At 33.1% G+C, this 17,771-nt stretch overlaps 1 protein-coding gene across 2 annotated transcripts; it reads left to right on the top strand.

The window, feature by feature from the left end:
* The first annotated feature begins 3,478 nt into the window (after nucleotides 1-3,478).
* LOC126715123 (6-phosphogluconate dehydrogenase, decarboxylating 3, chloroplastic) lies at nucleotides 3,479-5,401 on the top strand. Of its 2 annotated transcripts, XM_050415565.1 has the most exons (2): nucleotides 3,479-4,335; nucleotides 4,381-5,401. In XM_050415565.1, exons 1-2 carry the CDS (start codon nucleotides 3,715-3,717, stop codon nucleotides 5,206-5,208), a joined length of 1,449 nt encoding a protein of 482 aa, XP_050271522.1. In that variant the 5' UTR covers nucleotides 3,479-3,714; the 3' UTR covers nucleotides 5,209-5,401. The 2 variants fall into 2 exon arrangements, with proteins under 2 accessions (XP_050271522.1, XP_050271521.1); XM_050415564.1 differs by having other exon boundaries at nucleotides 3,481-5,401.
* The last annotated feature ends 12,370 nt before the right edge of the window (nucleotides 5,402-17,771 follow it).

Raw genomic sequence — 17,771 nt, 5'->3', positions numbered from 1 at the left:
GCAGAGCTGAAATTACTGTAGCAAATAAATACCAAAGTTCAGCTCTTTTTTTTCCCCTTCTTCTATTCACTCCTCACCGTACCCTTGTGCCTTCAGAGAGTTCCCTTCTTCCTTTCCTTTATTTTTTTCTTTGATTCTCTGTTACTTCACTTCTCACTCCCTTGCTCACATCTCTCTCTCGTTCAAGCTCACCACCAGAGTTGGGTTGGATTCGGAGTGGTCATGGCATGGTGGAGTCGGTGTAGTCTCAGCGTGGCGGAGATCGAAGTGGTCACGGCGTGGCGGAGATCGGCGTGGAAGAAAATGAAGTGGTCATAGCGTGGCGAGATCGGCGTGGGCACGACGGATTCCAATGGGTTTGTTTGATTTTTTGCTATTAATTTTTGTCTTTTGGGTTTGGATGGGTTGGATTTGGATTGGTTGGTTGGGTTGGCGTGGTGGGCTGTGGTGGTGGCATGGTGGTGGCGTGGTGGGTAGTGGGTTGTTTGGTTGTTTTTGCTATGGGTTTACTGGGTCTTTGGTGGGTATTTGATGGGTTTTGTTTTGTTTTGTTTTGTTTTTTTTTAATTTTGGGTTTCTAGTTCCGGTTGGTTTGGTCGGCAGAGGGTAGTGGTGGCGTGGTGGTGATTGTTTGTTTGGTTGTTGAGCAAGTGAGGGAGAGGCTTGGTGTCCATGAATAGTGCTTCAACACGCACCATTCATCAGAGTCGTCGCGCACCGTTTAACACAACACATAGCACACGCCATGAATAGTACGCGCAAGAGCTTGGAGGTTTATTAATAAAACGGTGCGTATCTATTGAGATTGTTTCAGCTCCATGAGGTTAATGAAATGCACAAGAGCCTGGTGTTGGTGTCCATGAACAGTACTAAACACATGTTTGGATTAATGAAACGGTGCGTAGCGTATTGCGTTTTCATCTCTTTTCAGTTTGCGTTTCCTCAGTCTGCGTTTCCTCAGCACAACGCGTGGGTCCCAGCATTTTCCAAACGTAAACGCAAAACGTGGTTGCAAAACGTGAATCCAAACACTGCCTTAATCTACTTTTTCTTTCACAATTGAATCTTTTTATTATTTTTTTAATAAGTTAAGAAAAAAAAAATCTTGATTAAGATGTCTTCTCTACATTTAGAGAAAATAATATTTTAATATTTAATTAAATTATAATAATTTGGTAAAATTCAATCAATTGCAGAGTTAAACTAAAAATTCTACTCTTGATTCACATTCCCTCACGCCACTTTTATAGCATGATGGTATTGTCCAGCTCTCTTGGGTTGTTAATACAGATCCCCACTCGACTTTTTGTAAAGAAAATTAAATTATTGATTTTTATGTCTTCTCTACATTTAAACAAATGATATTTTAATATTTATTAATAATATGTTAAAATTTGATCAATTCTAAATAATTTCTACCTAAAATCCCTATCAAATATTATATATATATATATATATATATATATAAACCGCTTAACACATCTTAATTGGATTTTTATCATACAAATGAAAATCATATCTAAAAATTTAAGATGAAAAAATAAGTACAAAAATAAGGAAAATCTAAAATATATAGTGTTGTATAACTATTGACAAAAAATAAATAAATAAAAAATAATCAAAACATATAAGTTGCAAAGTCAAAATCTTGAAGAAAAAAACTCAAAATCATTATAAAAAATAACAAATAATAATAAAAAAAAGAAGAAATTTTTTTTTTCAAAAGTGGTGAGAACAACTTTTGATGAAGAAAAAAAAAAGTGTTTGGATGTGAATTTGGAGTAAACAAGATCAAAAACTCAAAATCAAAACCTAAATACCCTATTTGTTTTGCTATAAAATATTAATTTTACACATTTTATTATGTTTATTTCATTCTACAATTTGGTTTATTATGTTGATTAGACCTGAAAATGTTTTCTATTAATTATAAAATACTTCATAAAATTTTTCGAAACGTTTTACTAAACAAAAAACTTGATAAAACATGTTTACAAAAACACATCTACCCCCATACTTAATAATACACACACACACACACACACACACACATATATATATATAAGAAAGTGAAAATAAACATAATTTTCATTTGAATAAAATATAGTCCATAAATACATATGTCAACAAATTACAATAATTAAACATTCAGCATCTTTAAAATGAACACATAAGCATTTTAACAATTATCTCAACAAATAAAAGGTAAATAAATTCTAATTTTCATTCCAACATATGATCTAGGGCTTCCTTGTACACAACAATAGAAAGATTGAAAAGTCAAAAACTTTGTTGATGTGCTGCACCACCAAATCCCCCCCACAATTGCAAAAATATTTTGCCTCACACAGGTCTCTCTCTCTCTCTCTCTCTCTCTCTCTCTCTCTCTCTCTCTCTCTCTCTCTCTCTCTCTCTCTCTCTCCGTTGGCGACTTGGTGTTTGCCTCCTTCTTCTTCTTCAATTCTTTCTTTTTCCTCACTCCCACTACTGCTGTAATTTGTTTAAAAGTAAAAGTTCTGTACTATGTGACTAAACTAGACAAGAAAGAGTGAAATATTGAAGCTTCTGTGCCATGGGCCTTCATCCCCTGACTATGCAGTGCTCTATGCCCTTAGTTGACCGGCTGACCCCTTATTTTTAACTCTTGCCCAGGTATTTTGCATTTGCTTTGTTTTGATTTTTTTTACTTTACTTTTCACTGGTTTATATATATATATATATTCCTTTTAATATATTATTTATTATTATAATAATCAATATATTATATACCGAATGGCTTTATAAATTATAAATGTACTTGATTAGTTAATTAAAATATACCGTATATACTACTATATTAACATGTATTTAGTTGTTGTTTATTTTTTTATGCATTGACATTTGAATGATTGTTTGTCTTTTATTTAACAATCTTTGGACTATTAGTATTTTTTTAAATCTCTGTCATTTTATTTAATGAGTGATAATTTAATTTGATAAATCTAGGTTTATGGATAAGTTTAGGACTATTGACGCATTCTTCAAGGAAAAAAAAAATGAAGACGGTAATTCAAAAAATAGTACACTTTTAGGTTCTAATGCTAAAGCGTCAACTTCCAATAAGCGTTCTTTCAAAATAGTACACAATTGTACATTACTATTTTGCATTTCATATACAATTACCAAAAAAAAAAAATTTATATATGACCTCCCAAAAATAAATTCTTGACTCCGCCACTATATGGGTCAAGTTACCTCTCTTCCAATGGCTAACTAATTTTAGTGAAACTCCACCGTTTGAATTATTTCCTCCCTTAATCTCCAAACATTTAATACATGAAAATGTGTTAATTCAATTACAAAGTCCTGTACTTTGAAAATTTTTGTAGTACAAGACACATGTAAATTAAAAAAACAATTTAAAAATTAAAAAAAACAAATACAAATGGAGGTATAAAAAATCAAAATCTTTAGGAATCATCGACGACGTCCTTTCGCACACGCCATGAGCCGCTCTATCAAGGCGTGTTCTAAACTCTCTCTGTCCATATCACTCATTTTCTCGTTTCAATTCAAGTTTCGTACTTAAACACTCCCTCGACTAGTCCGTCACTCCCAACACATCAAATATATAACATAAATTCCTCTCTTTCTCTCACACTCACCAACCCTACCCACCAATTCCAATCTCTCTCTCTCTCTCTCTAATCCAAAAAAGCTCAGCTCATTGAAACCATGGCGACGCCAGCTCTCTCACACATAGGCCTAGCAGGGCTAGCCGTGATGGGCCAAAACCTAGCCCTAAACATCGCCGAGAAAGGCTTCCCAATCTCCGTCTACAACCGCACCGCTTCCAAAGTCGACGAGACCCACCACCGCGCCCAAACCGAAGGCGGCCTCCCTCTCACCCCACACTACACTCCTCGCGACTTCGTCCTCTCAATCCAGCGCCCCAGATCCATCATCATCCTCGTCAAGGCCGGCTCCCCGGTCGATCAAACCATCGCCGCCCTCTCCTCTTTCATGGAGCCAGGCGATTCCATCATCGACGGCGGCAACGAATGGTACCTAAACACCGAGCGCCGTATCGAACAGGCCTCGACGCAAGGCTTGCTGTATCTCGGCATGGGCGTATCGGGCGGCGAAGAAGGTGCCCGATACGGTCCTTCGTTGATGCCCGGAGGTTCTTATCAAGCGTATTCGAATGTCCAGAATATTCTTCAGAGAGTCGCGGCTCAGGTCGACGACGGTCCTTGCGTGACCTACATCGGCGAAGGCGGTTCCGGCAACTTCGTCAAAATGGTACACAACGGAATTGAATACGGCGACATGCAATTGATTTCCGAAGCCTACGATGTGTTGAAGAATATCGGCGGGTTGTCGAATTCGGAGCTCGCCGATATTTTCGCCGAGTGGAATCGCGGCGAGTTGGAGAGCTTCTTGGTGGAGATTACGGCGGATATTTTTAGGGTTAAGGATGAGTTTGGCGAGGGCGAATTGGTGGATAAGGTGTTGGATAAGACGGGGATGAAAGGGACTGGGAAATGGACTGTTCAGCAGGCGGCGGAGCTTTCGATAGCAGCGCCGACGATTGCGGCGTCGTTGGATGGTCGGTATATGAGTGGGTTGAAGGAGGAGAGAGAGAGCGCCGCCGCGGCGTTGAGGGAGGCGGGTTTGAAAGAAGATGAGCAGTTGGGAGGAGTGAAGAAGGGAATTGATAAGAAGAGACTGATTGATGATGTGAGGCAAGCTTTATACGCTTCGAAAATTTGTAGTTACGCTCAAGGAATGAATTTGTTGAGAGCAAAGAGCGTGGAGAAAGGTTGGGACTTGAATTTGGGGGAATTAGCGAGGATTTGGAAAGGTGGGTGTATTATAAGAGCTGTGTTTTTGGATAGGATTAAGAAGGCTTATAAGAGGAATCCGAATTTGGCGAGTTTGGTGGTGGACCCGGAGTTTGCTAGGGAGATGGTGCAGAGGCAGGCGGCGTGGAGAAGGGTTGTTGGGTTGGCAGTGTCAGCGGGGATTAGCACGCCGGGGATGTGTGCTAGTCTGTCGTATTTTGATACGTATAGGCGGGCAAGGCTGCCTGCAAACTTGGTGCAGGCGCAGAGGGACCTTTTCGGTGCGCATACTTATGAGAGGATTGATAGGCCCGGTTCGTTTCATACTGAGTGGACTAAACTTGCTCGCACGAGTGAGAATTCTGGTGTTGCTGCTCTCAATTGAGCTTTTTTTGTTTGTTCAATCGTTTTGTTACTTGTTGTGTTTTGATGTCGATGATGATTATCATGATGATGATATTTGAATTACAGTTTGTATGCCTTGGTTAGGATTCTCTGCTTAGCCAGAACAATCGTTGTTTAGCATTGCTGTTTGGCTGTTAATAAGAAATGCATACCTTTTGAGTTCATTAACTAAATAGTTGTTCTTATGATTTCCTTTTTATTGTTATTAGCCATGTTATGATTTCCTTTTGTACGTTCTCAGTAGTGTTTCCTTGTCTTCTAAATTATTATGTGCTAAAGTTATATAGTATCTAGAATCAAGCTCTGTTCAATGTTATATATATATATATATATATATATATGTATATATATTGGAGATTAGATGAAAAGGATTGTTAAAGGTTGAAATATGTCTTTGTACAATTGCTGCCCTATCTTCTTTGGTGTGATATTATTGTGAATCCCCAATTAGCTTGGCAGACATCTATTCTTGATTAATTTATGAGGTATTATCTTTGGGACGAAGTTTAACTAGCTCTAGTTGTGAAAATGCTAGCTTTAGTTTTGAAACATGAATTTGCAGCTCTACCACCAAGGGTTGGCTGGAATTCAGGATTCATAATCTGAAAATGCTAGCTAGCTCTAGGTTTTGTTATCGTTTCAGCTTGAACGACTGGTGATTAGTTGATAGGTGATTTTGAAGCTACTGCAAGTAAGAGTGGAAGTGAGCATGAATTTTGTTATTGGCAACCTTCTTGGTTCATATCTAATTGGTGTTTTTGGCTGTGGTTTATCATTTGTTTGCTCTCCTCTTTTAGCTTATTTTATAAGATTTCAATGAAATCTCTTCATACCAGAAGACTTTCAGTAATTGTAAAATGTTTTCTTCCCCTTTTGTGGTGCATTGGGGCTCAGCTAGAGTATTTCTTTTATGTGGTAGGTGAGTTTTGAGAAAATAGGTTCCCTAAATAGTTTACTTAAAAGAGAGTAACTATTTTTAAAACCAGTCATGTCTATAGGATAAGAATATATTTAATGTTCTTTTCGAAAGTTGGTTGGGCTAAACACAAAAAGATGTTGGCCCCTTGCAAAAGTTCACTTTTAGATTTGCACATCTTTTCTGATCATGATCGGAGTGTTTGTGATTTTGGTGGTAGGTTGTTTATTCCCTATGTGGAATGTTCAGCTCTTTGTCTAAGTTGGGGACCTGGTCTGCATTTTAGTGAGAGTTGACACTATCCTATTATGATGTTTTCTATAGAACTTTCAGGCCTTTTCAAATGCCAACTCTTAATGGTATTCATGGCTATAGAGATTGTAGAATGAGGAAAGATGATTTCCCTAGTGTGTGTAGCATATAGCACTATTATAATTTGAGAGCTTTTAATGTTGCAAAATGTAATGCTAATGGAAAACCAGACATCTTACTCTACTATCTAGATTTTGACTTGAATATATATCCAATTATCATGTTGTTTCCTATAGAATTTTCTGGCCTTTTCAAATGCTTAACCTTGTGTTCATGGCTATAGAGTTCGTAGAATAAAAAAAGTCAATTGTCATACACTTTCCTGCCTCTGTTGTATGTGTCACGTATAAAAGGTAAGGGTAATGAAAAAGTAGAATTCTTAAATGAATAAACATTGAATGCTGGTCACTAGAATTCTTGAGAGGAATCCATATAGAGCTTTTTTCCAAATTTATTTCCTTTTATGTTGCATGCTGTAGGATTTGGATTGAACTTTTTGGTTGTGACCATGTAAGGAATACATCTAGAATGCTAAACTCCAAAGTTTGAATTCCCCCATCATGAATTTTTCCCTGCTCTCAGGCTTTAAGCTACACACTGGTGCTTTCTCGCAGTACAATTTATGTCTATAGGGTACTTTACTCTCAATATAGGCTTGCCTATTGAGATGAGATTGAGCTTTCTGAAGCTTTTGGCACTAACATTTGATGCATCAAAAACCATGAAGCCAACAACAGGAGTGATCAGTAGAAGATCAGTTGCCCAAGTACTGATAGACCACATCAAGTCTCTTTATACGGGGCACGGACATAGTTCTTGATGGGATGTGAACGAAGCTAAAGTTAGCTCCCGTGTTCCACAATCCCCTGCTTCTGAGGACAGCTATGTATTGAAAGCAAACTCTTGAAGAGAAGCATCCAAGGAATCATTAGCAAAGCTGTCTGAGGAGCTGTTGACAAGTGAGCAAGAATACAAGCTGAGAATCAACCAGATGAAGTTCAAGCTCATGTTGGATCCCAATTAGACTAGCTGGCTCAAAAGCGTAGAGAATAACTTAGATTGTATTAACTTCCTCAACAATTTACATTTACAAGAACTTAACTAGTTTTTATTAGTGCATGTACATTCAACATGATTGGTACTTTGAAGACTTCCATTATAAGGGATTATGAAGAAGGTTTAGTGTTGAAAATGATTCTTCTTTGATGGTACTTTTGGAGGAGAGAAAAAAGCATGCATAGAAATGGGTCCCTTTACTGGAGGACTCAGAGGTTGGGAACTTTTGACAGCTTGATCCAATTAGGATTTAAGGTCATTTAGGTTAAGTCCATTCAATTGAATCAATTCTAGTTGTGAAGCAATTGATGCCTATAAATGATGTGTGTAAAACGTAATATAATAAAAAATTTAAATTACATAATTATAATATTGTTTTATATATATATATATAGAGAGAGAGAGAGAGAGAGGATATATGTTATTAAAAGGATTTTTTATATATAAATATACCATTATCGGTTGACTAATTTGAACATATCTATTAATATTTAAAAAAAAAAAAACTATACACCAGCCCCCTTTCTATGAAACACATGTTATATTAAATTTAAATTATTATAAAAGTTAAAAATTGTAGCAATTTTTTTTCTTTCCAAATATAAGTATAATGGCTATATTATAAATGAGTTCAAATTTGGTAAGAATGGGATGTAAAACCTATGTTTTACATCATCCAATAAAAGATTACTACATCAACATTTTTCTTAAAATTCAATCCTACCACACCTAATAATATTTCAATAAACTTCCAATTTGGTTGGATTTATATATGGGTATTAGAATTGATTGGGTGTGGTTGTGTTATTCTTAAATATGTGATAAAAGACATGTTAGAATTGGAAGGGTAAAACATGGGTTTTACACCATATCCTTATAGAATTTAATCTCATTATAGAAACTCGAATACATAATACTTTTTTGAATATTTATCATTTTTATTTCCTTTTTAGGGGGACAAAGTTTTGCTATAAAATTGGTTGTAGCATTAGGCTACAATTTTACTCAATAAAATAAACATTACTACATATTTTAAATTTAACCGTTGAATTGCATGTTTTTTACGCTCTTAATACACATATTAATTTTTGTGTCAATCAGATATTATTTTACTATATGATCTATAAGTTATATTTTATGCATAATTTTAAATTATAAAAACTTGCAATTTAAACAATTTATTGATGACATAGCTATTGATATTTAACTTTCTAGAAATTTTGCAAGTATAGAAAATATAAAAAGAACATGTCATCCAATGGTGGATTTGTCAAAATTCACGTCTAATAAAAAGATATTGAGTAAGTTTGTAACCTACAATCAATTTTGTATCTAAACTTTGTCATTTTTTCTTTTTAGAACCCATATCTCCAATTTTTTATACCTATTTTATTTATATTTTTTAGCCCAAAACTAAAAAGTTTGGCCTAAATAGAATAAATTTTCATAATTTTCAACCCAATAATTAAGAAATAAAAAATAAAAATTTTGACCCAAAAATTGAAATAGGCAACTTACAAAAAAAGTATCAATTTACGGCTTAATTAGTCCAAAATGGACTAAAATAGAAAGAATGAATCAAATTGGACCGAAATAGACTGAAATAACAGAAATGGACTGAAAAAGACTGAATTGGACCGAAATGGAATGAACCAAATTAGACTAAATGAACTAAAGTGGACCAAATGCACCGAAGTTGACTAAAATAGACCCAATTGGACCACATGGACTGAATTGGACTGAAATGGACTTAAGTTGACTAAAATGGACCGAAATGTGGTTCAAAAAGAGCATAATAACAATAAACACTACACTTCAACTTTTATATATAACTAGTTGCATACCCACACGATGCAGGAGAATATACAACTAATTTATAATGTGGTATAATGTATGATTTATTCTCTAAAACGTGCCAGTGATATTATTTCTAAAATTATTTTTCATCTCTCTATCTCTACAAATATATCATTATATTATTTTGAGTATTTTTTTTTTTTTTTTTTGGAAAAACTTAGGTGCATTTGATTGATATTGTGGGGGCAAGTGATTTGAGGACATTTTAAGGTCTATGGGCCCTGCCCGAGGGTGAACGAAGGCCCATTCATGTGTCAACCCAAGTCAGGCACATGGGCTAAGATCGAGGAAGGAAGACATCAAGACCACTCAGAACCAGACTAAATTTAGAAAAAGAGGTCCGAGAAGAAGAGGCCAATAGGCCCGTTGTCCGAAGAGCCTGAGGAGTAAATGCACCTCGAAAGAGCCGTACTTAGCTCCTTGCACCAAAGAGTGAAGCACTATGGAAGAGGTCAAAGTCATGCAAGTAACAGAAAAGGGAAATATCTAGGAAGGTGACCATCACCTCCGCATTCAATACTTTGCACCAACTGAGCTAGTCGCATTTATGAGAAAAAGACACCTGAATAGTGACTCAATAGCTCACAATTCTTTCTACCACCTCTAGAAGGGTCTTGATGGAACAAACATCTGAATTATCCCCCAAAGACATAGAGATGGAGGGCTGAGATGTAATGGGAAAGGCTATATAAAGAAAGGAACGCCTCTAGAAAAAGGGATGAACATTCTACAAACGAAGTGAGAGAGAAAAGTAAAATTGACTGTAAAAGAATCAACTTTGACTATTAATGAACAACCTCTCCTCGGACTTGCCCAAGGAATAATTTAGACTGAATTTGCGTCTCTTTCATTCATATTAATTGCGTTAGTCCTATTGTCCTCCAACTTGCAATTACTTAGCATTGCAATTGACTCAAAGAACCCATCTCTTACAAATTTATTGTATTGCGCTTAAAGTATTGGGTTCCACTATTCTAAGTGAGCTTGGGCCACTTTTCTTGTCGCTACATATATTATTCCATTATTTTTTTTGCGATAAAAGATAGAAATACAATTCTTTTTTCAAGTGATCTATATTATTCAAACTTTTGTATAGTGTGTTATGATTTTTTTTTTCTACAGCTAAAATTTTTAAGTTCCAAAATTAATTACTTGAATTTTCATTCTCTTAAGAAGATTATCATGATAATAAAACCTCATCACAAATTTACAATTGATATTACTCAAATAATTTATAGAGACATTCAAATACATAATCATCTCACTTCTAAAATATCTAAAAATTAACTCAAACCAAAACTATACAAGGAATAGAGAGTACATATTATAAATAACTCAAAAAACACACCACCAAAGTATATCATCCAAAAGTAGAGACACTATAAACAAAAAAAAAAAAAAAAAAAAAAAAAAAATCATCTATCTAAAATAGAGTTGCAAGAAATAATTAATAAGAGAGAGAGAGAGAGAGAGAGAGCAATCACCTTCTTTGGAAGAGAATGTGAGACAAATAACAAAATTATATAAAAGAAGATGAGTAGAAGAATATTCAAAAGAAAATGTATAATTATAAACACCAAATTATCCAGGTTATGTTATGCAATAGAATAACATTAAATCATTCTGTAATTTCATAGGATAACATGTAACCAACAAAGAAAATAAAATTAAAAAGATAAAAAAAAAATTAAAATATAACCAAATCATATGAACCTAAAGTAGAGTTAAATATAAAAATTCATCAATCTAAAGAATTAAATATCCACCGAAAGAGGAGAGAGAGAGAGAGTATTCTCCTTTTTGTGTGAGCAAAATATGGATTGAATGGAAGAGAAAATAAAAAAATTTATAGTAAAAGAAATGGGGAGAAGAATAGTCAAAATAAAAGGAAGATGAAGGGATGGAGAAATTGTAAGGTTAAGGTATAGACTAGTGGGGGGGATTAAAAGGTAAAAGTAAGTCAATGTTGGAAAATGTGTAATTGTAAAGTGGCAAATTAATAAGGAAAAAAATAATTAAAAATGAGAGAAAAAACATTGAAAATATGTTGATGATGTGGTGCTGATATGGCTCAACAGGAGTGCAACAACATTAAACTCTACGCTCCAGCTTTTAGATATATATATAAATTTAGAATTGTAATAATTATATGTAGTAAAATTTGTACCAACTAAAGTATCACTAAAAAATAATTAGGAATTTTTATTATTATGTTGTTGGTGTGAAACTAACCAATTATGTCACTTTGTAAATTCTTTAGTTAGTAAACAATATCCTTTAAATATCTTTTTATACTAAAATTTTAAATGAACACATTCATAAGATGAATTATTTAAAATATCTTTATTGTTTGATTTATATTAATTTAAAAAACACATAAATAACTTCATATACTAATAAATTTAGAGAAAATAATTAAATTAACTCATTTACTAATAGATCTTACAATTGAAATGGATCAAAGTGATCTGAATAAACCGAAATGCTATACCAATATGGCTCAACATAAGTATAATAACAATAAATGACACACTTCAGCATTTAGATATTATAAAGAATATAGATTTTTTTTTTCTTTGAGGGAAAAGAATATAGATTATAGAAGAAAGAAAACCCACTTCTTTAAAAAGTTAAAATTCCTCATCTCATAAGTTGATAATGGGAAGTGGGATGGAAGTAAGATATTTCGTAAGAAAATGTGTTGAATTAGGGGTCATTTGGACCCTGTGCTCTCAAGAAGAAGCCTTAGAGAGAGCAATCAACTTGAAGACATGGGTAAGGCCCGTAAGGTTATTGTGCAGACGGCTCACGTACGATAGACTTCAATCTGAACTTCTGGCCCAAATCAACATTGTATGACTTATTATATTAGGCCCAGTTTGGCAAAAGCTTCACTAATAATATTTCTTTTGATATTTATTTAAATAATTGACGAAAATCACTTGTTTCAAAATGAATTGATATAAATTTAAGAATTTCATTGTGGAGTTATCCTAAAAACTTTAGAAGTTCCAAATCCCAACAATAAAATTGAGCAAGCGATTGTATTGTCACCCAAACAAAAAAAAAATAATTTAATTCAAACTTTTCGTCCTAAAACTGATGGTAGTTTACAAATCAATAATGTAACTGAAATGAGCATTTACATAACTTTTAGTTACATGATTTATTTAATAATTATTTAACTTTTTAAGTGACTAATCATTTGAATCAACATGTAAATGTAATTGGTTGGAAGAGATCCTTTCAACTTGATTTAGAGGAAATTTTGTCCTTTACAAATTGTATGCATTATTGCATTAGTGACAAAACAAAACAAAGACAACACTCTTCTTTAAATGCCTTTTTTGTGGCTCAAGAAAGGTGGACTCAAATTTGAAAAAAGATGGATTAAAACTTTAGGTTTATAAAAATGTGGTTTGAAATTTAAAGGTTATATATATGAGAATTAAATAATTGAAGGGGGTTTAGGTTTGAAAATTCTCATATATATTTTAGAATAGCTCAAAATTGATGGAAGACATTCTGGTCCATTTCCTACAAATTGTTACAAGCCTTATTGGTCTGATACTCTGTGGACAAAAAACTTTTAAGGGAAAAAAAAATTTAAAAGCTGCTTCAATAAAGGCATCTCAGATTTGATTTGATAATACTACGTGAGTGTAGGGTCACTGGGTCAGAAGGAAGAAAAAAAAAAGTCGAAGTGGAGGTCCAAGCAGTGACCACTGACCACAACATTGAAATGGTGGGGTTTGGGTTATTTGTAATGAGCATATATAGCCAGGGCTGAGCATGTAGAATCTTCGGAAACCATTCGAACCAGCCCACGAGAATAAGTTCTTCAGCTCAGCTTGAACTAGAAAAGGGGCTGGACAAAATGTCGTCTTTCTGTCAATTTTTTTTTTCATCTTCACTTGTGCATGCGCCTTTTAGCAATGACGGTAAATGAATTAAGCTACTCGGGAACAGTATTTGAGAAAAAGTTTGTTTATGGTCGTTTGTTTAAAAAATAAGTCAAATTTGAACACAAGTTTAAACTAACTATTAAACAAGTCAAGTTCAAATATAATAATATATTTGTAAATAAACTCATGAATATGTAGGTTTGATTTTAACTATGTATAATCTTATATTTTTATATGTATATTTGTCGAAAAACATATTTATATAGACTTGTGAATGGATTGTATAAGTTTGTAACTAATTTCAAATAATATTAAATTCATATTTATATTTGATATTTTATTGGTAATATGTACAATTCATTCATAGTAAATTTCATAGATTATACTTCAAGATGCTTTAGGAATCCTTTTTCTTCACATGGTTTACTATTCCACTTACTTGTAAATTGGTTTTGTGTGAGCTATAAAGAACCAAAAAAGCTTCATCTAAGTCAACAACGTTCTTTCTTAAAGATTAGTCTTATCTTTGTTTCATCAAAAAAAAAAAAAAAAAAGTCTGATCTTTTGGACATTCTTACTCTGATTCCTTGGTTCTCCCTTGTCAAAAGATAAAATATTCTTGAAACTATTTGTTCGATGTTTATTAAACCTTCTTTCAAGAGGCTCAACAATCTCTAGTGAAAGGAGAATACTCCCCTACCTAAGACCATTTAAACCTTTTACCCTATCCTTATCATTTGTAGTTAGCTTGACATCTCCACATTCTTTATTAAACATTGCTCCCCATTTGTAGCACTGTTAAATAGAGAAAATTTATGCTATTAGTGTCCGTTTGGCATGATTAATTTTACCAACTTATTTTACTATTTAGCTTATTTTTGCTATTATTCATAGTTTCCACTGCACCTTTTGGTACTATTCATAGGTCTCACTGTACTATTTCAGCTAACTTTTACTTTTATTTACAGTACTTATAGCAAAAAAATTTCAGTTTCAGTAAAATAAACAGATCTCAAACAGACCTTTAGTAGACACATTATTAACCTCAAAATCTTTTTTTTTTTACAAGATAGAATTTCTACTCTAGCATAATCTAAGTGTATATGTGTGTAAAATTCTCTCCTGGAAACTTGAATCCCGACCTTTACCCCCATACTCCACAAGCACTTATACTCAAAATCTTAATTCTAAAGTCTTTGAAAATCTTTGAGTGCATTAAACCCTTTCTTAGTACTCTTGTACCTATCGCAACAAGCATTCCCCCTACAATAACCAAAAATCTTCTGTAAATTTCCATTTTTCTTTGCCAAAGATCTTTTGTAATTCCAATTATATTTAGCCAAAAAAAAAAAAAAAAACCAATTATTCTCAACAACCTTACAACCCACTTAATTCATAACACAGAAAAAAAATTTAAGTATAAATCTAAAATATGTCACGTATCCATTAACATAATTGTGTAGTCAACTTTGGTTTTGATGCATACAAAACCAGTTAACACAATATAATTTATAACAAATTTCATAATTGCTTGTGGTGGTAAGTTGTTAATGGTGGTTAATAAAGTAGTATATATAAGTGATATGATAAAATGAGAATCAATAATAACTTATCAAATGTTAATTACTTGATAGTTATAAAATTTATTATGAAAATTGTTGTGTCAATAACATTACTTTGTTAATAAAAGGCTTGCAGTTGCTCTACACATCTTTTTTTTTTTTTTTTTTTTAACAAACCAAGTGCCTCTTATTTTCTTCACGTGGTTTACTAAGCCACTAACTTATAAACTTGTATTATGTGGTTTGGATTTTGTGTAGGTGCTCCTTGCAGTAGAGTTACTAAATAAGATGTTAGTTATTTAGGAACGTGACAAAATTATCATTACATATTATCCTGTTAGGCTGTTTCTAATAAAAACATTATACCAAAAATAGTATATGTACGGATATTGTAGAATTTTTCTTTCATATATGAAATAAAAGAGGTCCCTCAAAAAAAAAAAAAAAGTAATAAAAGAAATTAAAACGAAACAATTTTAGACCACGGAAGTATGTATTGTGAATGATTAATCATTTTGTAGTGGATTTCAATTGATTCAAACTAGTAAAGTCTTTGTCGTAAAAATTTGGAATTTAAATCTCGTTTACAAAAAGAAATTGATTAGTGTCTTAACTTATTGATAAAGAATAATTATCATGAAATAGACACTATAAATTTTATTATATCTAAAAAGAAAAAAAGAAAAATCCTTTCTATATATAGTTCCTTCCTCCGTGGAGTACTATACCTTATTGGGTTCAAACTCAATTATATGCCCTGGGATTTAATTGTAGGACTCAAAGAAGCATAGAATACTTCTTGACCACAGAAAGAATTTACTGTTCACATAGAGACATATTTCTATATGGGCCGGATATTTCTTTGGAATTAAGGAAGTAGGAACCGTGGAAGTTTTGTTTCTTTGTATTGTTTATTAGTAAGCACTAATTAATAAGGACAATCCTCATATCAGTGAAAAATAAATATTTTTTTCATCCCCAAAAAAAAAAAAAAAAATCAATTCATAAAAGGAAAAAAAAAAAAAAAAAAAAAAAAAAAAAAAGAGAGAAGAAAACAAGATCGAGACGTAAATGAGACACTACTGGTTTTATCATGTGGGGGTGAATCTTAATTGTTGTTGCAGCTTGCATAATCCAATTCTGACATTTCTTTGTATCTAATTAAGGTACGACTAGTTATTATTTATGGAGTATATATGGAGGCAGTTTTCAATTTGCCAATTTGTATCACATAGTTGATAGTACCCAAACTCTTCACCTTATTTTTTGTTCAATAATATGGTTATAAATTGGGAAAATATCTTCATAAGTGCATTTTAGAAAGAAAGTAGAAACAAACAGTTCTGGGAAGTTCAAACTATACACTGTTACTAATGACAAAGTTTAAACTCATGCTAATTAAGAAGATACAGTGCTGAATTTCATCCAATAGTAGATGTTTAGCCCATAATGATGTCGATATCCCAGCACTCTTGTACAATAACTTGTTTTTGTAAACATTAATGCATGTCACTAGTTCTCCAACCAACTTTATGCACTTTAAAATTTTGGGTTTTATTTTGAATCCCTTTTCAAAGTGCCTACAAACTCTACAACTATGATTAGGGGGAAAAGTCGGTAGATTAGCTAGTGAACAAGATATTTGGTGGATTATTTATGGCCCACATAGATGCTTATCCAATGATGTGCCTTGTATTTCATTGGTTACAAGGACATAATTAGTATTGCTTGATTCTTCAATCAACTTTAGACACGTACACATAAAATTGTTTTTGACATTAATAATTTTTTCAGCCTATGTTGTCATGAAATCCCTAAGAAAAATACCTAGGATAGCTAGCTGAATCAACTCATTGGTCTATAAAGGAAAAGGAAAAGCAATAAGTCCCATATATTAACAAGTTGATAAGGTGTAACAAAACTAGCTAACATGAACATTGTAGAACAGAAGAACCACTTGATATTAAAGAAGTCTAGCTAGCAAAAACATGTATAACAATAAAGAACTATATGTTTTAGATGATCCCCAAAAGAGAGAGAGAGAGAGAGAGAGAGAGAGAGGGAGAAGGATAAAGCAAAGGCACATGGGAACAGGAGGGCATGTGGAGAAGATTCAGAGCACTTAGTTTAATTAAAATTTTGAGGTGATGAGCAACAAGGAATAACATGGATCCACCCTATTCCAAAGGGTACCCCTCTAAACTTCTAATAAAGGCATGTGGGGAGCTTTGTTGTGGACAGGCTAAGCTTGAGGCAGTACATTGTAGGACCACACCTTAAAACATCTCATCACACACCTTCTCCACCACAAATATATATATATATATATATATGTGTGAATCAGTGAATAGGGGAAGGTGGGTCTCTTAGTTCCCTCAGATACACTTAGCACTAGAAAAGTGATAGCAACAAATGATTTCTCCATCAATGGATAAATGACACACACCCATCCCATACTTATTCCCACATAAGGGCCAATCTGCTACTCTATCAAAAGGTGAAAGGAAAGGACATTGTAAGGAATTGGGAGAAAGATGCCACCCTATTTTGATAGACTTGGAATCTCATCATGTTTTGCAATTCACCACTCAATTATATATCCTTGCACATTATTTGGGATGATTGGCTAATGGCTTGGATAAACATGATCAATGAATTGTAACTAACAAGTATAATTTAATTTTAGATTTGATCATAATAAGGTCTTAAAAAAAATCAATATTAGATCACAAAAAACAAAACAAAACAAACAATTTTATGCCTTTTCTTTCTAATGGTACGCCTACACCTAGGAGGACATGTTGGTTTTCATTCATGAAAATGATATTTAGTTTATTGTCCTTGCCATGCTCTCCAATCCCTAACAATGAATTTTTTTTTTTTTTTTTTTTTTCAAAACACAAGGTGACACACAGAATATGTATATTGTGAATAG

Source organism: Quercus robur, chromosome 2 (genome assembly GCF_932294415.1).
Source record: "Quercus robur chromosome 2, dhQueRobu3.1, whole genome shotgun sequence".
NCBI lineage: Eukaryota > Viridiplantae > Streptophyta > Magnoliopsida > Fagales > Fagaceae > Quercus > Quercus robur.
Note: the sequence above shows the minus strand (reverse complement) of the source record. Positions and strands in the feature narration are given on the sequence as shown.